Raw genomic sequence first — 15,113 nt, 5'->3', positions numbered from 1 at the left:
AAATAGTTTTACCTGATCACACAGCCCTAATGAAGCAAAGGACAGATCACACAGCTCTCTTGATGATTTTTTAATTCAAATCTTTACAAAACAAATCTGAGATGACAGAACAAACAGTTATAGCAAGAACAAAAATACTTCCAAAAAATTAAAACTTTAAACATTCAAAAGGATTTCATTTTAGATTGTGAACAATGTCATTTTGAAACGTATAGTTTCACCCTTCTTCAGCATATAATAATAATTTAAGAAAACTGATTCCTTTAGCAAATCTCTACCCTTCATGTTACCATAAATAAATTAAAAACACAGTTTCCCTTTGTCCTGAACATTCTTTAGTACCTGAATTCCCTGTTTCCACCTGGCGTTGTTCAGATTATCTTTAATATGGCTCACTCTGCTGGTCAACAGGGTGCTAATTGGACCCAGAAACAGTCCCGTTATCCATTCTGGATAGAAACTTTCTACTGAACAAACTCTTGAAACGCAATAAGATAAAACCATAAACAGTGGTCAGTCGTCTGCTATGCTTGAAATGAAAAGGCGTGTGTGTGTGTGTGTGCGCGCGTGTGTGTGTGTGTGTAGGAGGTATTATGAGTGGTTCCTACCAGTAAAGTCCTGAGATGCTACAGAGCTGCACTTTGATATTTCCCTTTTAAAAACATCCTGAATGAAAATATCTCAAAATAGCTGATTAGAATCAACACGTTATCACAGAACTTTGTTCTGTACATAGCAAAGGCAAAACTATTTCATCAATAGACACATGTATTTTAAGCTACTCTGGACCTTCAGAGGTCTTGTATTCTGTGCCACAGATCCTAAAGGGCACTGGTTTTGTTCTACGTGCTCTGAATCAAGTTCCACTAAAAGCTACAGCGCCTCCTGTTGCTGTTGTTTCTAGTGTTACTGGCCGTGAGGACTCAACGTGGTCCCTTTGGTCCCCTCTGTGAGCTTCAGCTTGTGCTCCTCGTCTTCCTCTCCCCTACAAACACCTTTGGTAGCCCGTGTGTCTCTGTTCCTCCTTCATGGCCTCCTCCTAGATTTTGATCCCAGCGTACAGCTCGTCCATCTGGGCTCTGAAGTACTGTCGCATTTCGTTCCTCTTGGCCTTCAGCGTGGGAGTGAGCAGGCCGTTCTCGATTGAGAACAGCTCGGTGTGGATGTAGATGGACCTCACCTAAAAGGAAACACACACATGTTGGCAGGATGAATGTGTTTCACTTCCAGGGACACCGTTTGGATGAACACTGCAGAGCCTACAGAGCTACCAAGTGGTGCACAGGAAAAGATGACTCAAGTGTTTTTACCTGCTCAAAGGACTTGAGGCTTCCTTCCTTGCCCAATCGCACCATGTCCTCAAAGATGGCCGCCTTGACCTCCTGATCAGACAATAAAAGGGAGGTACCTCAGAATAATGATGTCACTTCAATTAACACTCGCTGCATGAGCTACGCTTTTCTGACACAGTCTTAATTGAAAATGAAGTTTCACAGAGTAGTATTTGTAGTAGTTATTAGATTGCATTTGACTGTACATGTACATGTTAAGTACCTGGTATTGTGTAGATCCCATCTATAGCAGCAGTTCCTAACCTGATGTAGCCCACAGCCCTACCAGATGAACTCAAGTACCCCTCCACCAGCACCACCAATCAGGTTCTTTTCCATTCATTTTAAAATAGATGTTACTGAACTCTATTAGAAGTGCACATTTTTACAATAATTCAACACATAGTGATCCTTGAGTTGGTCTTTTGTTTTCTGTTTTTTCAGAAGGTTTGCTGAAGTTTGCATTCATTAAAGCAACCGCTCGCAGTGATCAAAGCTGGATGTTTCCACCATTTTCCAGTTACTTTCACGAATCCATTTTGGACTTCTCTGCTTACTGTTGAGGACTGTCCTCCACTAAGAACTTCAGCAGTTGGTGTTGAGGTGTTACAACTGCTTGGTGGGAGCCCAGTCGTGTGCTAGTAGCTAATTACTTATTGTGTCAATAAACATACTAGGATCAGCCTCACACCACTCTATAGCCCTTTAGTGGATCTATTTTCCCCGTAAGACAAATAGATGAACTAGAAATAAATACAGCCGTTTACTAGATCCTAGTTTCCTTTCTTGTGTGATCTGTGATCAAACTGTGTGAAGTATTACCGCTCTGCCACATAGATCCTGGTAGCTGCCCTCCAGTGCCAGGGTCCTCTTGGTCCAGCTAGACAGGAAGTCGGGGTCAGGTACCACCACTGCTACCAGACACGCCTGGAGATAAATACGATACTTACAAGGTAAATACAGCAAATACAGCAAATACAGTTTGCAGTTACACAGGAATGAGTAGCACACACATCCGTGACACACACGCAGAGTGAGAATGTCCTCCGCCTACCTGCAGACTGTCTCCATGCACAAAGACCTGCGCCACTGCATCGCACCTGATGTACACGTTCTCTATCTTTTCAGGAGCGATGTACTCCCCCTGTGCCAGCTTGAAAATGTGCTTCTTCCTGTCCACGATCTGCAGCGTGCCGTTCTGTCCACACACAATGCACACAGGATTACATTTCTCACCAAACGTCCACAGGCCGTCAGACACGCGATGAACTTTGGTCAGAATAAATATGTGTGAAGCTGAGATGAATGATTTAAAAAGAAGTCAGAGCGGCACTACTTAACCTACAGGAAGCCATTTTCCAATGTCCCCCGTGTGAAGCCATCCGTCTGCATCAATGGCCTCCGCAGTCTTCTCGGGGTCCTTCAGGTAGCCCTGGAACACGTTAGGGCCCTTCACACACACCTAGAAACCAACACACACACACACACACGTATGAGTGACGTGATATTGTGGTAGAAGACAGAGTTTCTGTGAAGACGTGTGCTTGTCTTTATGTCTCACCTCTCCCTCCCCGTTCACAGCCAGGTAGTTCATCTCGGACACGTCCACCAGTTTCAGTGAGTTACAGGGCAGAGGGGCTCCGACGTGACCTGTGGCCACGAGGTCAAGTTCAGAGTGATCAACTTGTTCTTTGTAACTCAGAGCGCTGAGAGCTCGAACACATGAATGAAGTCGTTTGTATTTATTACCTGCTTTCCATTCTCCGGGCATGGTCATGGTGCATCCAGCAGTGCACTCTGTTTGTCCATAACCTTCATAGAACTGAGACAAAGAAAAAACACATGATTATTATCGTTATCATGACTGCTAACCCTACTACAAGCACAGGACTATGCAATGTAGAACCTATTGGAGACAGACAAGGAGCGTGGATCAGGATGCCGAGATCAGACGGCTGCATTTCTACTTTCAGGAAAGGTGATAGAAAGTGATCGGATAACATGTGAAACAAGGGCCTGTGTGTGTGTGTGTGTGTGTGTGTGTGTGTGTGTGTGTGTGTGTGTGTTACCTGGCAGCCTACTGCAGCTCTGAGGAAGGTGAGCACAATAGGGGAGATGGGAGCAGCTCCTGTCAGCATGAGACGCACGCGACCTCCGAGGCTGGCCTGCAGAGGGCAGCACACTGCGTTAGTGCTCGACTGCTCTATCAGTCACTTCCACAACACATTCATGTCAATCTGAAGATGCCACATAGTGTTTATGCCTTTGCAGCTGTCGGAGGCTGATGACAATGTTGTACACATTCTACTGTTGGGTAAACTCTTAGGAGATGAATCAATGCCTTGTATGATTATCTTAGCTTATCATATAAGGCATTGATTCATCTCCTGCAATGTTGCAATAGAAAACATATTGTGCAATAACAAGAAGCATTAGTACATTAAAGCAAGATATAATAAACAAGTGAAACTGTACAAATCTAAATGGAATCAGAACACAGATTGAACAGTTGATTTTATTATATGTCCCTAGAACTCCTACATATGACTTAAACCTGTGTCTGCGTTACATGACTTCATGAAACCTACACGAGTCTTCAAACACCAGCAAACAAAGTGTCTGAATTTAGACTAAACTGTAAACTAGTGTGCTCATATTAAAGGGAAACATTTGCCACTTTTTATGTGGATGTACAATCAGTGATGATGGTAAATGTAGTTCATTGCAGAAAGAAAATTATTGATGCAAGCTACATTGACAGAGAAAGTTCTCCTGCTGCCAGCAGGGCCTACATGTACCACGATGTACCAGGGTATATATATATATATATATATATATATATATATATAAAAAGAGATATACATAGATGGATAGAATGTGAATGTTCAGATTTGAATAGACAAGGAACAACACTGGACAGATACAGAATGATACAAGAACCTCAAACTAGTGACAGACTAGTTTGAGGTTCTGCTGAATGCAGGAAGATTACAATGGTCCTATTGCAATAACTTCATTTTCACAATGGAGACATTTTACAACAAAACATAAAGTTATTGGAATGAATCGGACATATCAACCGGCCCTCGTGGAAAAAACACATCCATGGAAATGTAGCAGCCGACCATACAGTGAGTTTATAAACCGTGCTGCTCTGCGTACCTGAACCTTCCGGAAGATGAGTCGATCCCAGATACTGTCTCTCCTCACGATGCCGTTCCTCATCTCTGCCTCCTTCCTCCTGGAGGCGAATCCCAGCAGCCAGCGCTTCAGGGGGCTGTTGGCCTGCCCAAAGATCTACACACACACACACACACACACACACACACACACACACACACACACACACACACACACACACACATACACACACACACACACACACACACACACCATAATTAGTAGGAACAGCATCATCACCCTCCTTTATCTTGATGCTACATTCATGCAAAATGGTGCTTACGGTGAAGTCTTGAACATTCACCAGACTCCGGAGCAGCGCTCCACCTCTGAGCCGACACCGTGCACCACCTACCTTATCATACATTCTGTTGAGCAGTCGGGGAACCACAGGAAACACCGTGGGTTTCAGTGTGTTCAGGTCATCTGACAGCAGGCGAATGTCGCCCTGGAAAAAGCCAATACTGGCTCCGTGCACTATCATCACTCCCTGTCAGCAATATCAGAAAGACAGAGAGGGGAGGAGTTAAGAGGTCACCAGAGCTTAGTATGCAATGAAAGGGAGGTAACCACACAAGGGTTTGCAGGAATAATGTTTGGTCTTCAACAAAAAGGGCGACAATGGGAACTACGGCGACAAACAATACCTGGACTACTCTCTCAAACATATGAGCCAAGGGCAGGAAGGAAATATGGACATCACTGCGAGACAATGGACAGGAAACCTAAAACACGGCATGCACACACAGACAGGAAGACAAACACACACACACACACACACACACACACACAGGGACACACGGTTGTACAGACACACACACACACACCGATGGACATGAACCAGACAGGAAGGGAAAACAGTCAGTGGTTGTACCTCCACCACCCTCTCAAACATGTGGGCCAGAGGCAGAAAAGACAGCAAGACATCCTCTGAGGTGGTCTTAGCGTACGACTGGAGAGAAGAGGGGAGTGTTCATCAACAAACACTGATAATGTTTCATTAGTGGTTCTTCCTCTTACAATGAGGTGGCACATCTGGATCCGGATTCGGCGGAGGGTTTGAGGTATTTCTAACCAACAAAGCTGAATCTGCACTAACCTCCCCCTCCTTTTCTTACATTCCTGTCTATCCTGTGCCTTCTGAGTTTCTGTGAATTCACATTTTTAATTTCTGGTTTCTCCTTTGCTTTGTTCCTCAGTAAATCTGTTTTAGTACAGCAGTAAAAACTTGTTTTGTCAGTTACAGTAATGTTATATTATGAGTAATTATAAGAGGTTTTATGTCTTTTTTATTTAGGCGAAGGAAAGATAGAGGTAGAGTAGAAAGCAGGGGAGGAAAGGAAGAGGCAGAGAAGGGAAGGGAGAGGATGAGATGGAAAAGGAAAGGAGGAGGTAGATATAGAGAGGAGGAGGTACAGCAGGAAACCTTCCTCCCCTTTGATTGAAATCCTTCTAATAAAGAAGCTCTGACTGTTTCACTGTAACTTTAACAGCTCAAGAATCACACTCACCTCCGTCATTTTGATGAAGGCTGAGCAGTTGGACACAACATTTGTATGTGTCAACATAGCTCCCTTTGGGTTTCCTGAACACACACACACACACACACACACACACAAACCATTTATTTGGAGTTTAAGTGTATATGTAATGTTCATTTCAGATACTGATGGAAATTGTATTGGGTGAAACTAATGTGTGTGTGTGTGGGACCTGTTGTTCCACTGGTGAAGCAGATGAGAGCCATGTCCTCAGGTCGTGGAGGCTGCAGGGAGTCGATGGTCAAACACACACATCGTTACTATTTGAAGTATCAACTGGTAATAGCTCCTTTACAGGATACTGTTGACTTACCACTGGTTGGTGGTGGTTGGCCTTCCCAATGGCCTGCACAACAAGAAAAGCACATTAGTGAAGCCATTGTGGATGAGATCAAGTGGCAGAGAAAATGACAAGAACACAGTAATAACAAGAATATCTAAATAACAAAACATGACAACTGGAATGAAGGCACCACAAGAAGAAATCTCGCCAAAATAGCTTTTCAACGGGTTTATAAAGGGTTACGTAGGTGGCCATCACATTATGGCTCCCCGTCAGGGAACCGAATGTATCCAAACTAAGTGAAGAGAAAAATAAACAACCGAACATACAAAAAGGGCAGAGGAATTAAGGGACAGAAGAAAGACCTGCTGACCTCCATCTCCTGCAGGCTGAGGATGTGGATTCCAGCCTGCTGCCCCCTGTTGACCAGGTCCACACTGGGGGTCTCCATCAGAACGATGATTTTCACAGAGTGATTCCTGTCCCGGACACAGTCCAGCACCAGGTTGGCTTTATCTACCACGTCGCACACGATGGTCGAGATGGAGGCTGCAGAAACAGATCAGCTCACACGCGGTTCTTCGCCACTAAACCACTGCCATATAAGGGCATTGATGATGTCATTGTGGTGTCACTGCTGGGGTTTACCTTTGTCTATAATGTAGCCGATGGCTTCTGTTCCCAGTGTGTCGTACAGAGGGACTGCCACCAGAGAATAGGTGTAACATGCCAGCTCACTGATGGTCCACTACACACACACACACACACACAGACACACACATAGGCAATAGCAGATAAGACACTAATAAGATTATAAACATCATGATATCCTCTGTCAGTCACAGTGAATCTAAAAATATGCATGTGTGTCTATGTAATGGGTCAGTGAAGCAGTGTGATATTAAAGCGATCAGGCTCGATGGGTAAAGGTCGTCTATACCTCAGGTCTGTTCTGAGAGAAGATGCCAACGTGGGGGTCTGTGGTCTTGGAGTGTCCTTTGTGAAGAAATGCTGAACCCAGATTCTCTGTTCGCTCCATTACCTGAAACACACACCCACACACCCACACACACCGTTTGTTCAGCCTCATTAAATCAATCATAAGGGCACAGGGCATATGCCATGTGTGGGGACTTTTGTATCAATACCAAACACTCACATGCATGGTTGCTACCACAGTAAACATGTCAGAGGCCACTGGTTTCACAACAGTGTAATCAGCTGATAAAACATGGAGGTCACTCTGCTGGAATGTTCATTCACTTTGATCACGGCTCAAGCTGAATTAATGTTTTGCTAGTGAGTCAACTTGTAAAGAAATCTGTCCCCTGTTAAAAAATGATAGCGTTGTAATTGGAGAATGTAATCGTGATTGTTACATTTAAATGGGGTAATAAAGTGACTTAGTGTTGCTCTTCCATGAAGCTGGGAGGACTCAAGATTTTTTATTTATTTTTAATGATCAAAATCTATGTAGCAGAGGCCTAGATGTTGTGACTTTAGAGCCTAGTGTGGGTCAAACTGCAAACATACTGGATCCCACACGTCCCATAATGCACCTTGATAGCACTTTTTCTGCCATGTAAATGCCCTTGACTTTTAAACTCCATAATCCTCCATAATCCCATATATATCCCATATATAACGCAGGCTTTCTGTTATTAATGTATAACCCGCCAGCTGTGACGACCGTCTCTGAACAGGCCTCTTCAGAGAGGAGACCAGTGACACTCGTTTTGCTTTTAGTTACGTGAAATACACTTTTTAGTTCTTCTACTCTTCATGTGGTCTCCTCCTTTGTGTAGCCTTGAGCCGGGTCGTGACGTAGCTGTATCTGAGATAACCTTGACGACATCACAAGGGTTATTTTCTCCTCCAGAGCCACAGAAGACCAAGAACTATTCTCACATGTTAAAAGTACTACAAGGCATGTTTAATTAGTTATGGAGCAGTCTAAAGTAGAACAACAAGAACAAGAACATCAACTAGAAGACTGGTGCTAAAATGAGTTGAATGAAGCTAACTTTAGCTGCATTTGTCAAGCAAAGCAAAGGCCCCAAAGTAATGTGAAGCTCTTTATGACTAAGTTGCATCTTTCTTGCATGCATCAGCCAGATCAAGATGTTTACAGCACGAGGCGGTGGTGCTCACGGGAAATGCAGTCTTCATTCCGGGAAAAAAAAACGTCCGCTTTCGTCCTCAGGCGACGCCAAAAAATGAAAGTTCCTTGTTGCTGCTTTAACCGAACTTTACGTGTAACACTGGTGAAATGCCCCGTTATTGTTTCCAGAGCTAGAGGAAATACGATTCATTAAATAAGCTACATTAGACACTAAATCCATACATGAAAACCACCATTGTGTCGCCCGACTCTCACCTCTCTGTAGGACATCCAATCATACGGCTGTTTTGGTTTCCTGGAGCCCAGACAGGGACCGTTATCTACAGGATGAACGGCAGAGAATTAGAGAAAGAAGAAGAGGAAACCTTCTTATCACACATACATACTGTACCTTCCTAGCCTGTATACTCTGCTGCTGACATATAAGACACATATTTTTGTAAAAACACACATGTGGTTCTGGGCAGCTGTTGAACTACGTTGTTTATAGTGGTGGCAACGTGTTGTGATGTAACCAGGGAAGGCTGCTGACTCGAGACTTGCTGGGAGGCTTATAGTGTTCAGTAAAGTGCAGGGTCAAAGAATACGGCCCAGTCATTGAAGTAAACCACAATAAGTCACATGAATTCACTTAACTGAAAGTAAAAGTAAAGTGAAAGTAATCAGTTGCCGGGTATCGAGCACATGAAGTTTAAACCACGTGTATGAGGAAAGGCTTCTTTGCTTTGTGGGCTGACCGCCTGGAGTAGCTAAAATAAATACGACATATCAATGCATTTGTCACTTACTGGAGACTCGGACTCCTCTGAGGAAGAACTCGTACATTGTCCTGGCATCGTTGTAGAAGTGTGACATGTTAGCGTCTCCGTTCAACAGAACTGATCGGCGTGCCAGCTCTCCACCCTGACAAAAGAAACAAAGATCGATCCGACATCAGCTTCAGTCTCTTGCTCGGATGTTTCATCCACATACGGCTACAGTTCGCTTTATTGTGGGGCTAGCTGAGAAATAGTGCTGAGTCATTGCACGTGCACTTTTCCAGGTTTAGGTTGCTACAGTGATTGACAAACATACATCATGCAGTAGTGTCTTGATGGCCGAGGAGGAAGTTGAACTGTTTTTTGCTTAATGCACCACAGCGCCCTGCCGTCAACACTGCATCCACAGCTGCGTTACAAATCAAATGTTTTTCTTTTTACTGTACATACTGTGCGCCTCGACATTTTCTCTAAATGAAGATGTGTTAGACATTCTTCTTGTGGGGTTTTTTCTGATTTGTTTTTTCTACTTTCTGCATGTAACCGTTTGTTTTTACAAAATACACACTGTTCACTTGGGACAGACTACTGACCCTCTTGCTCATGTATCTGCTGCACAAAGGATTGTGGGTCCCAATAGATATAGTAGTTGTGGCACGCTGTGTATTGGGGACATACTAAAATCACACAGCAGTCCTCTTCACGCATCCGTGCATTAAACTCACCGGAACCTCAACGGACTGCATACAGAGGTCACAGACCGGTGGGAGGGCCTTGGGCCGTGTTGCCAGGTAGTAGGTTGTCGCAGCAGCCACGGCCCCCACGCTGACCAACATGGGGGTGGAGACATTACTGATGTACTCGCTGACATCGTCCAGATCTGGCAACTTGAGCTTCTGCAGGAAGCCCTGGCTCAGCATGATGCTGCTGATGAGATACAAGACGAGTGTGTGTTTGTGGAGAGTGTACCCCGTTTGTGAACGTGGGTGGAGTGGAGGATTGTGGGTGTGTTTGATGGCCCTGAGGTGAGTGTGTGTTGTAGGACGGAGTGTGTGAGGCGGGAGGCTGGCCAGGAGGGGACCTAAAGAGAGGAAGAGAAGAGCGCTCAGTCCTTTGTTTACATTTATAAAGTTGTCACTTCAAGTCATTTTGATCCCTAATGTTTTTAGGTGTGTTGCTTATAACATCCCACATTCTGTGTGTTTGTAATGTGCTTAGTTAGATCTTTACACAATTCTACCCTCTAGTAAAGAAGTTGTTGAGTTATTTCTGTCAGGACCAAAGTGAAGGACTGACAGAGCCCTCCCTAGAGCCTAGCCTGGCTAAAATGGACAAATCTTGTGTTTTGTGTAAGAAGTGGACGTAGTCACAGTCGTTTGTGGACTGCCGTTTTGAGAAGCCCCGAGTTCAGCATTCTGGCTGTCGCCATCTTGGTTTTTGGCAACCAGAAGTGACACGAGAGGGTGCAGCTGATGCTGCGTTAACTTTGAACTGGGAAGTCGGTATAACTGGACCAATGCTATATAATAATGTAACCAAAAACATTCAGTGTTCATGTCGGACACCATCTCTCTTTTTTCCAATTCTTGAATCCACGCTCACTGAAGGTCGACCTCCAGCCTGCTCTCTTTGTTCTGCTGCTACTGCTGTAGAATAATAACAGCGGCTCACACTGTAGTCAGATTACATCATGTATCGTATGTTTAACAGACTCTCTGAGGACAAGTTGAGCAGGTTGTGTTTAACAGGTTGGGAATAAGGCTTTCAGTGTGGTGACACACACACACACACACACACACACACACACAGGTGAGGCGACAGAGCAGAAGAGCTGTTTAAGAATAAACAGATTAGAGGCAGAGTGTGAGGTCTTTATGTAACACGGGGACAGGCCCACCTCCATGTGAACCTTGGGGATGAAGACAATGACCTGGAACAACTAGTTCTACTGACCGCCTGCATTTGAAACCAAAGTTTATCAAATCAAATCAGTCTCCATTAGCTAACGGAGGAGACAGACACAGGTGAGTCTCTTGCTGTCATTCCCCTCTTTGATGGAGTGAATATTCACTGATGATGAGTGCATGTGAAAAGCACTTACATTCTCATAAGCCCCTCAGTTTACATGCAATAACGTAATGTAACATCTGTAGGAAGGTTTCCTTTTTGCATTTTTAAAGAAACTTTTCTTCTCATTTTGAAATGAAATATTTTAAAAATACTATTAGCGTTAAAATGATGTCATCACCAGCCACTGTGGCCACAAGCGACAATGAGTTAATGTTATACGATGGTGTAGAGTAGCATAAGTAGAGAGACAAGACTATAACGTTAACATTAACAAACACTCACCACCACAAGCTACTGGTCATACCAGAGGGTTACCAACTAAACGTTTCGCTTGTGATGGGAAAATTATGTTCTTTCTACAGTGCGGGGGTAAAGCTTCCAGTTCCCTTTACCACGGTTACAGGTTGAAAACAACAACATAGCTTACACACAACACATACAAATACAATTCACAGCCGCTGTGAATGTCACATGATCGAAGACATTCAACACATTTCATCAATCGGAGGTATTTGCCACAAATCAACTCTTCCCCAGTCACTGAGATACTTCAAACCGACTTCTGAGCTGGAACAACCCGTACAACACTACGCCCGGTATCTATAGGTTTCAATAACTGCACGCAGACGGATGAGATGACGATCGTGTTGTTGTTACCTTCTATAAGAACACAGAGCTGTTCCTGTATGTCAGTGTACCGTTCTATCCTTTTGAACCCCCCCCCCCCTCACCTGTAATAGTGAGACAGTGGCTTTCCTTTAGCTGAACGTCCAACGACAGCGACCGTGGGAATGCTGTTGTTACTGCTGCTGCTACGGCAACTGGCCCACTCGCTCTGCTCTCGCACAGTGGACACACGGATATATATATATATACATATATATATATATATATATATGAACCATTGGGACAAAACACCCAGCAAAGATTCTGTTACAAGGTACAACTCAGCTAATCTTCCAATCAAAGGTCACACTTGCTCCACGGAGAGCTCTGATTGGCTGCTCGCGGCAAGACGTTGGGCCTGATTGACTCGGTGTAAACAATCAATAAACGTACTAATCCACAGAGAAGATCAATGAGATAGTAAAAGATGGAAGATCAATCATTCTGAGTTTGGGATTTTTGTAATGGCTGTTACCAACACAATAAAATATATAGCATATCTTATACCACAATAGTGTATTGTGCATGAACAAGGCCCCGTTCATCTGTAGGTTGCGTTTAGACATGAATAGAAATGGGACATCCTAACTGAGTGCTTTGTAAAAGCCACCAGGTTAAAGCAGCGGCCTGGACGCCTCACCTTTCCCCCAGTGACCTGCGACCTCTGTGGGCTGCTCAGATGATTAGGCGAGAGTGAGATAAACGCTGATCAAAGGAAACACTGCAGAGAGGAAGCTGTCCTGTCGACTCAGCGCGTTGTGGTGTACTGTTGTTGCTTTCACATCGGGTCTGTGCTTAGAGTCCATGAGGCTAATTAATGTCCCGAAATACTGAAAAGTTAGATTTACAATTTCTTAAGTCCTTAAATTGCTGGTTTTGTCTGACAAACAGCCCTAAACTGGCAATATTCAGCTAAAAAAAAAAAAATCCAATGCTGTGCGTGGTTACAGTTCAGTTAAATGGGAATACTTTAAAACCAAAAGGAACAAAGCACCAACGTCTTCTTATCCATTGTGGGCAAAAGCAAACGCGTTTCAGCCAGAACTCATCTGGAACGGCAGTTTATACACAAATGAGGTTCAAACAACAATCAGTATTGCTTTTGTAAAGTTTTGAATTGGTTGATTATTAAAAAAGGGCAAATTTGATATTGAATCTGAGCTTCACTTCCCTCAGAAATGTCTGTCCCTTTGAGAACCTAAACGCCATCACAGAAATGTGCTTTCGCTTCAGACTGTGGCGTCGCATACGTTCTTCAGCTCAATCAGTCGGTGACAGCGGACCTTCACTGGATCAGCTGAGTGAGACTGAGATCCTGTTGCATTTACTCTACGCTATGCTGCATTATCAACCGGGTTAAAGGGGAAGCTAACCCAAGGGGCCCAAAGGCCCCTGGGCTGACCGGGTCTAAACTGAAATGAGAGGGGTCTCATGGTGGTTACTGTCTTTTTTTTAATACTAAATCTTTAGGCCCTGTAATGTAGAAGGGCTCTGTCCAAATCTTAATACCTTTAATATTTAAATAAATATTGTGCTATCATGGTACGCATTCTGAGAGAAATATATCTAAAATTATAATATAATATTAGAATAATATAATATACATTGTTTTCTATAATTATATCATAAATGAATTGAAATACAGCCCACCTTAGGCAGGGTAGGAATTGGAAATACTAGTTGGTTTCTGGGACTCATGTGTTATCTTACATTAATGACTTGACTTTTTACCTTTGCATCTTGATTGTCGAATTATTACACATTTGTATGTGTTATTTGAAAAAATGTCTGCATAAATTGTAAGCATATGTCAATATTTGGTCAGTGCTTTGGCATCACTGTGTATCAATATGGGAATGCCAAGTAGTTTGATGAGAGTAGTTCCATTTCATGCTTCTATATACATGTACTCCATTACATTGTATTAGTACAAAGAGAGCTCCGTTCACTTCACATTGAGTTACGTTGTGTCACATTGAGTCAGATGGTTTACAGGAGCACCTTGTTCCAAAAGTTAATCAGTCGAATATTCTTCAGCGGCTGCAAAATGGGGGGGCATGCAAGGAACCAATGAAAGAAGAGTGGGTTCATAGATGTCAGCCAATCAGACACGAGTCACCTTTCACCTCAAAAGCTGCAGTGCCAGTGTCATGGAGACCCCAGTTGTCATATTTTACAGTCTCTGTCCACCTGTCTAATGTTTTCTATGCAAATATATTTCTACAGAGTAGTATTTTATCTTTACTGCAGTAATGCATACTAATACACACACACACACACACAAGCCAGCCAGCTCAATGCTAGTCTATGCAGAGCCGGACCGTTAACATAATATCTCACTACCGTTGGACTTTCAACGTAGTGAGATATTATTGATATTATTGAACACTCTTGACTAGTGTAACTCTTGGAAAACAAAACTTTCGCTATTCATTCTCAGCTCCAGCGTAACCTTCTGACAGCAGTGACGGGAGCTAAAAGGTCAACTGCAGAACCGTTAAAACTGCAACATCAACGGAAAACCCCGTTCAAGCTTTAGAAAACAGGGAGCCAGCTCGTGCAGAATCCGTTAAATGTGCCTGAAGCCATTTTGACGTAAAGACGTTATAGCAGCATTTTAACCGTCTTTCAAATAACGCTACACTTCAACTAGTGAACTACAACTGGTTTACCGCGCAGACTCCTTGGTGTAACGTTACGGTTGTGAAAGGAAAGTGATGAATTAATGCATTTTAACGCCAAATGAATAAAAAAAGTAGGACAAAACTGTCTCTCTGTCACGAGTATTCATGTTTTTTCACACTGACAGATATTTGAATAGTTCGACCTGATCTATCTTTCAATACCACTATGGGTTTTGTGTGCTACATTTGTAAATTGTTGTAAAGCATGTGGTATAGCAAACAAATACACAAAAACATGTTTGGTTCAATATTAATACACCAACAATAACTGGTTAGTTTGAAGTAAGTTCCTTCCCACCTGTTAGCGGCTGATCTCCCCAGCTTCTAGTTTGTCCTGACCACGCGCAGCTAAGGGTGTAAAAACACTACTTCCGGATAACATATTTCAAAATAAAATCTGTTATAATAGTAATAAACGCTACATGGCAGAAAGAGTGTAATAGGATACAATATTCCATTTGGGAGATCCTGAAGTAAT

General features: G+C 43.2%; 1 protein-coding gene across 1 annotated transcript; it reads right to left on the bottom strand.

Annotated features, from left to right (window-relative positions):
- Positions 1 to 54: 54 nt before the first annotated feature.
- Positions 55 to 14,951, bottom strand: LOC306702013 (long-chain-fatty-acid--CoA ligase 1-like). Its single transcript, XM_079167490.1, has 21 exons — positions 14,934 to 14,951; positions 9,941 to 10,296; positions 9,246 to 9,360; positions 8,713 to 8,777; positions 7,276 to 7,377; positions 6,984 to 7,083; positions 6,709 to 6,884; positions 6,366 to 6,398; positions 6,225 to 6,276; positions 6,023 to 6,096; positions 5,159 to 5,236; positions 4,867 to 5,001; positions 4,494 to 4,628; positions 3,401 to 3,496; positions 3,081 to 3,153; positions 2,893 to 2,981; positions 2,677 to 2,793; positions 2,386 to 2,529; positions 2,154 to 2,258; positions 1,311 to 1,382; positions 55 to 1,180 (listed from the first exon to the last, which is right to left on the bottom strand). Exons 2-21 carry the CDS (start codon positions 10,133 to 10,135, stop codon positions 1,040 to 1,042), a joined length of 2,097 nt encoding a protein of 698 aa, XP_079023616.1. The 5' UTR covers positions 10,136 to 10,296; positions 14,934 to 14,951; the 3' UTR covers positions 55 to 1,039.
- Between the last annotated feature and the right edge of the window lie 162 nt (positions 14,952 to 15,113).

This window comes from Pholis gunnellus, assembly GCF_910591455.1.
Source record: "Pholis gunnellus genome assembly, chromosome: 10".
NCBI lineage: Eukaryota > Metazoa > Chordata > Actinopteri > Perciformes > Pholidae > Pholis > Pholis gunnellus.
The sequence above is the reverse complement of the archived record's forward strand: the minus strand, read 5'-3'. Positions and strand labels throughout refer to the sequence as shown.

Bases quoted from the DNA above. Each gene is read 5' to 3' on its own strand.
- LOC306702013 (XM_079167490.1), bottom strand. From the start codon at position 10,135: ATGCTGAGCCAGGGCTTCCTGCAGAAGCTCAAGTTGCCAGATCTGGAC. The intron at 6,277-6,365 runs GTAAGTCAACAG...GACTCCCTGCAG, and splicing joins CCAACCACCACCAACCAGTG to CCTCCACGACCTGAGGACAT. The intron at 4,629-4,866 runs GTAGGTGGTGCA...GTGTGTGTGTAG, and splicing joins TCAACAGAATGTATGATAAG to ATCTTTGGGCAGGCCAACAG.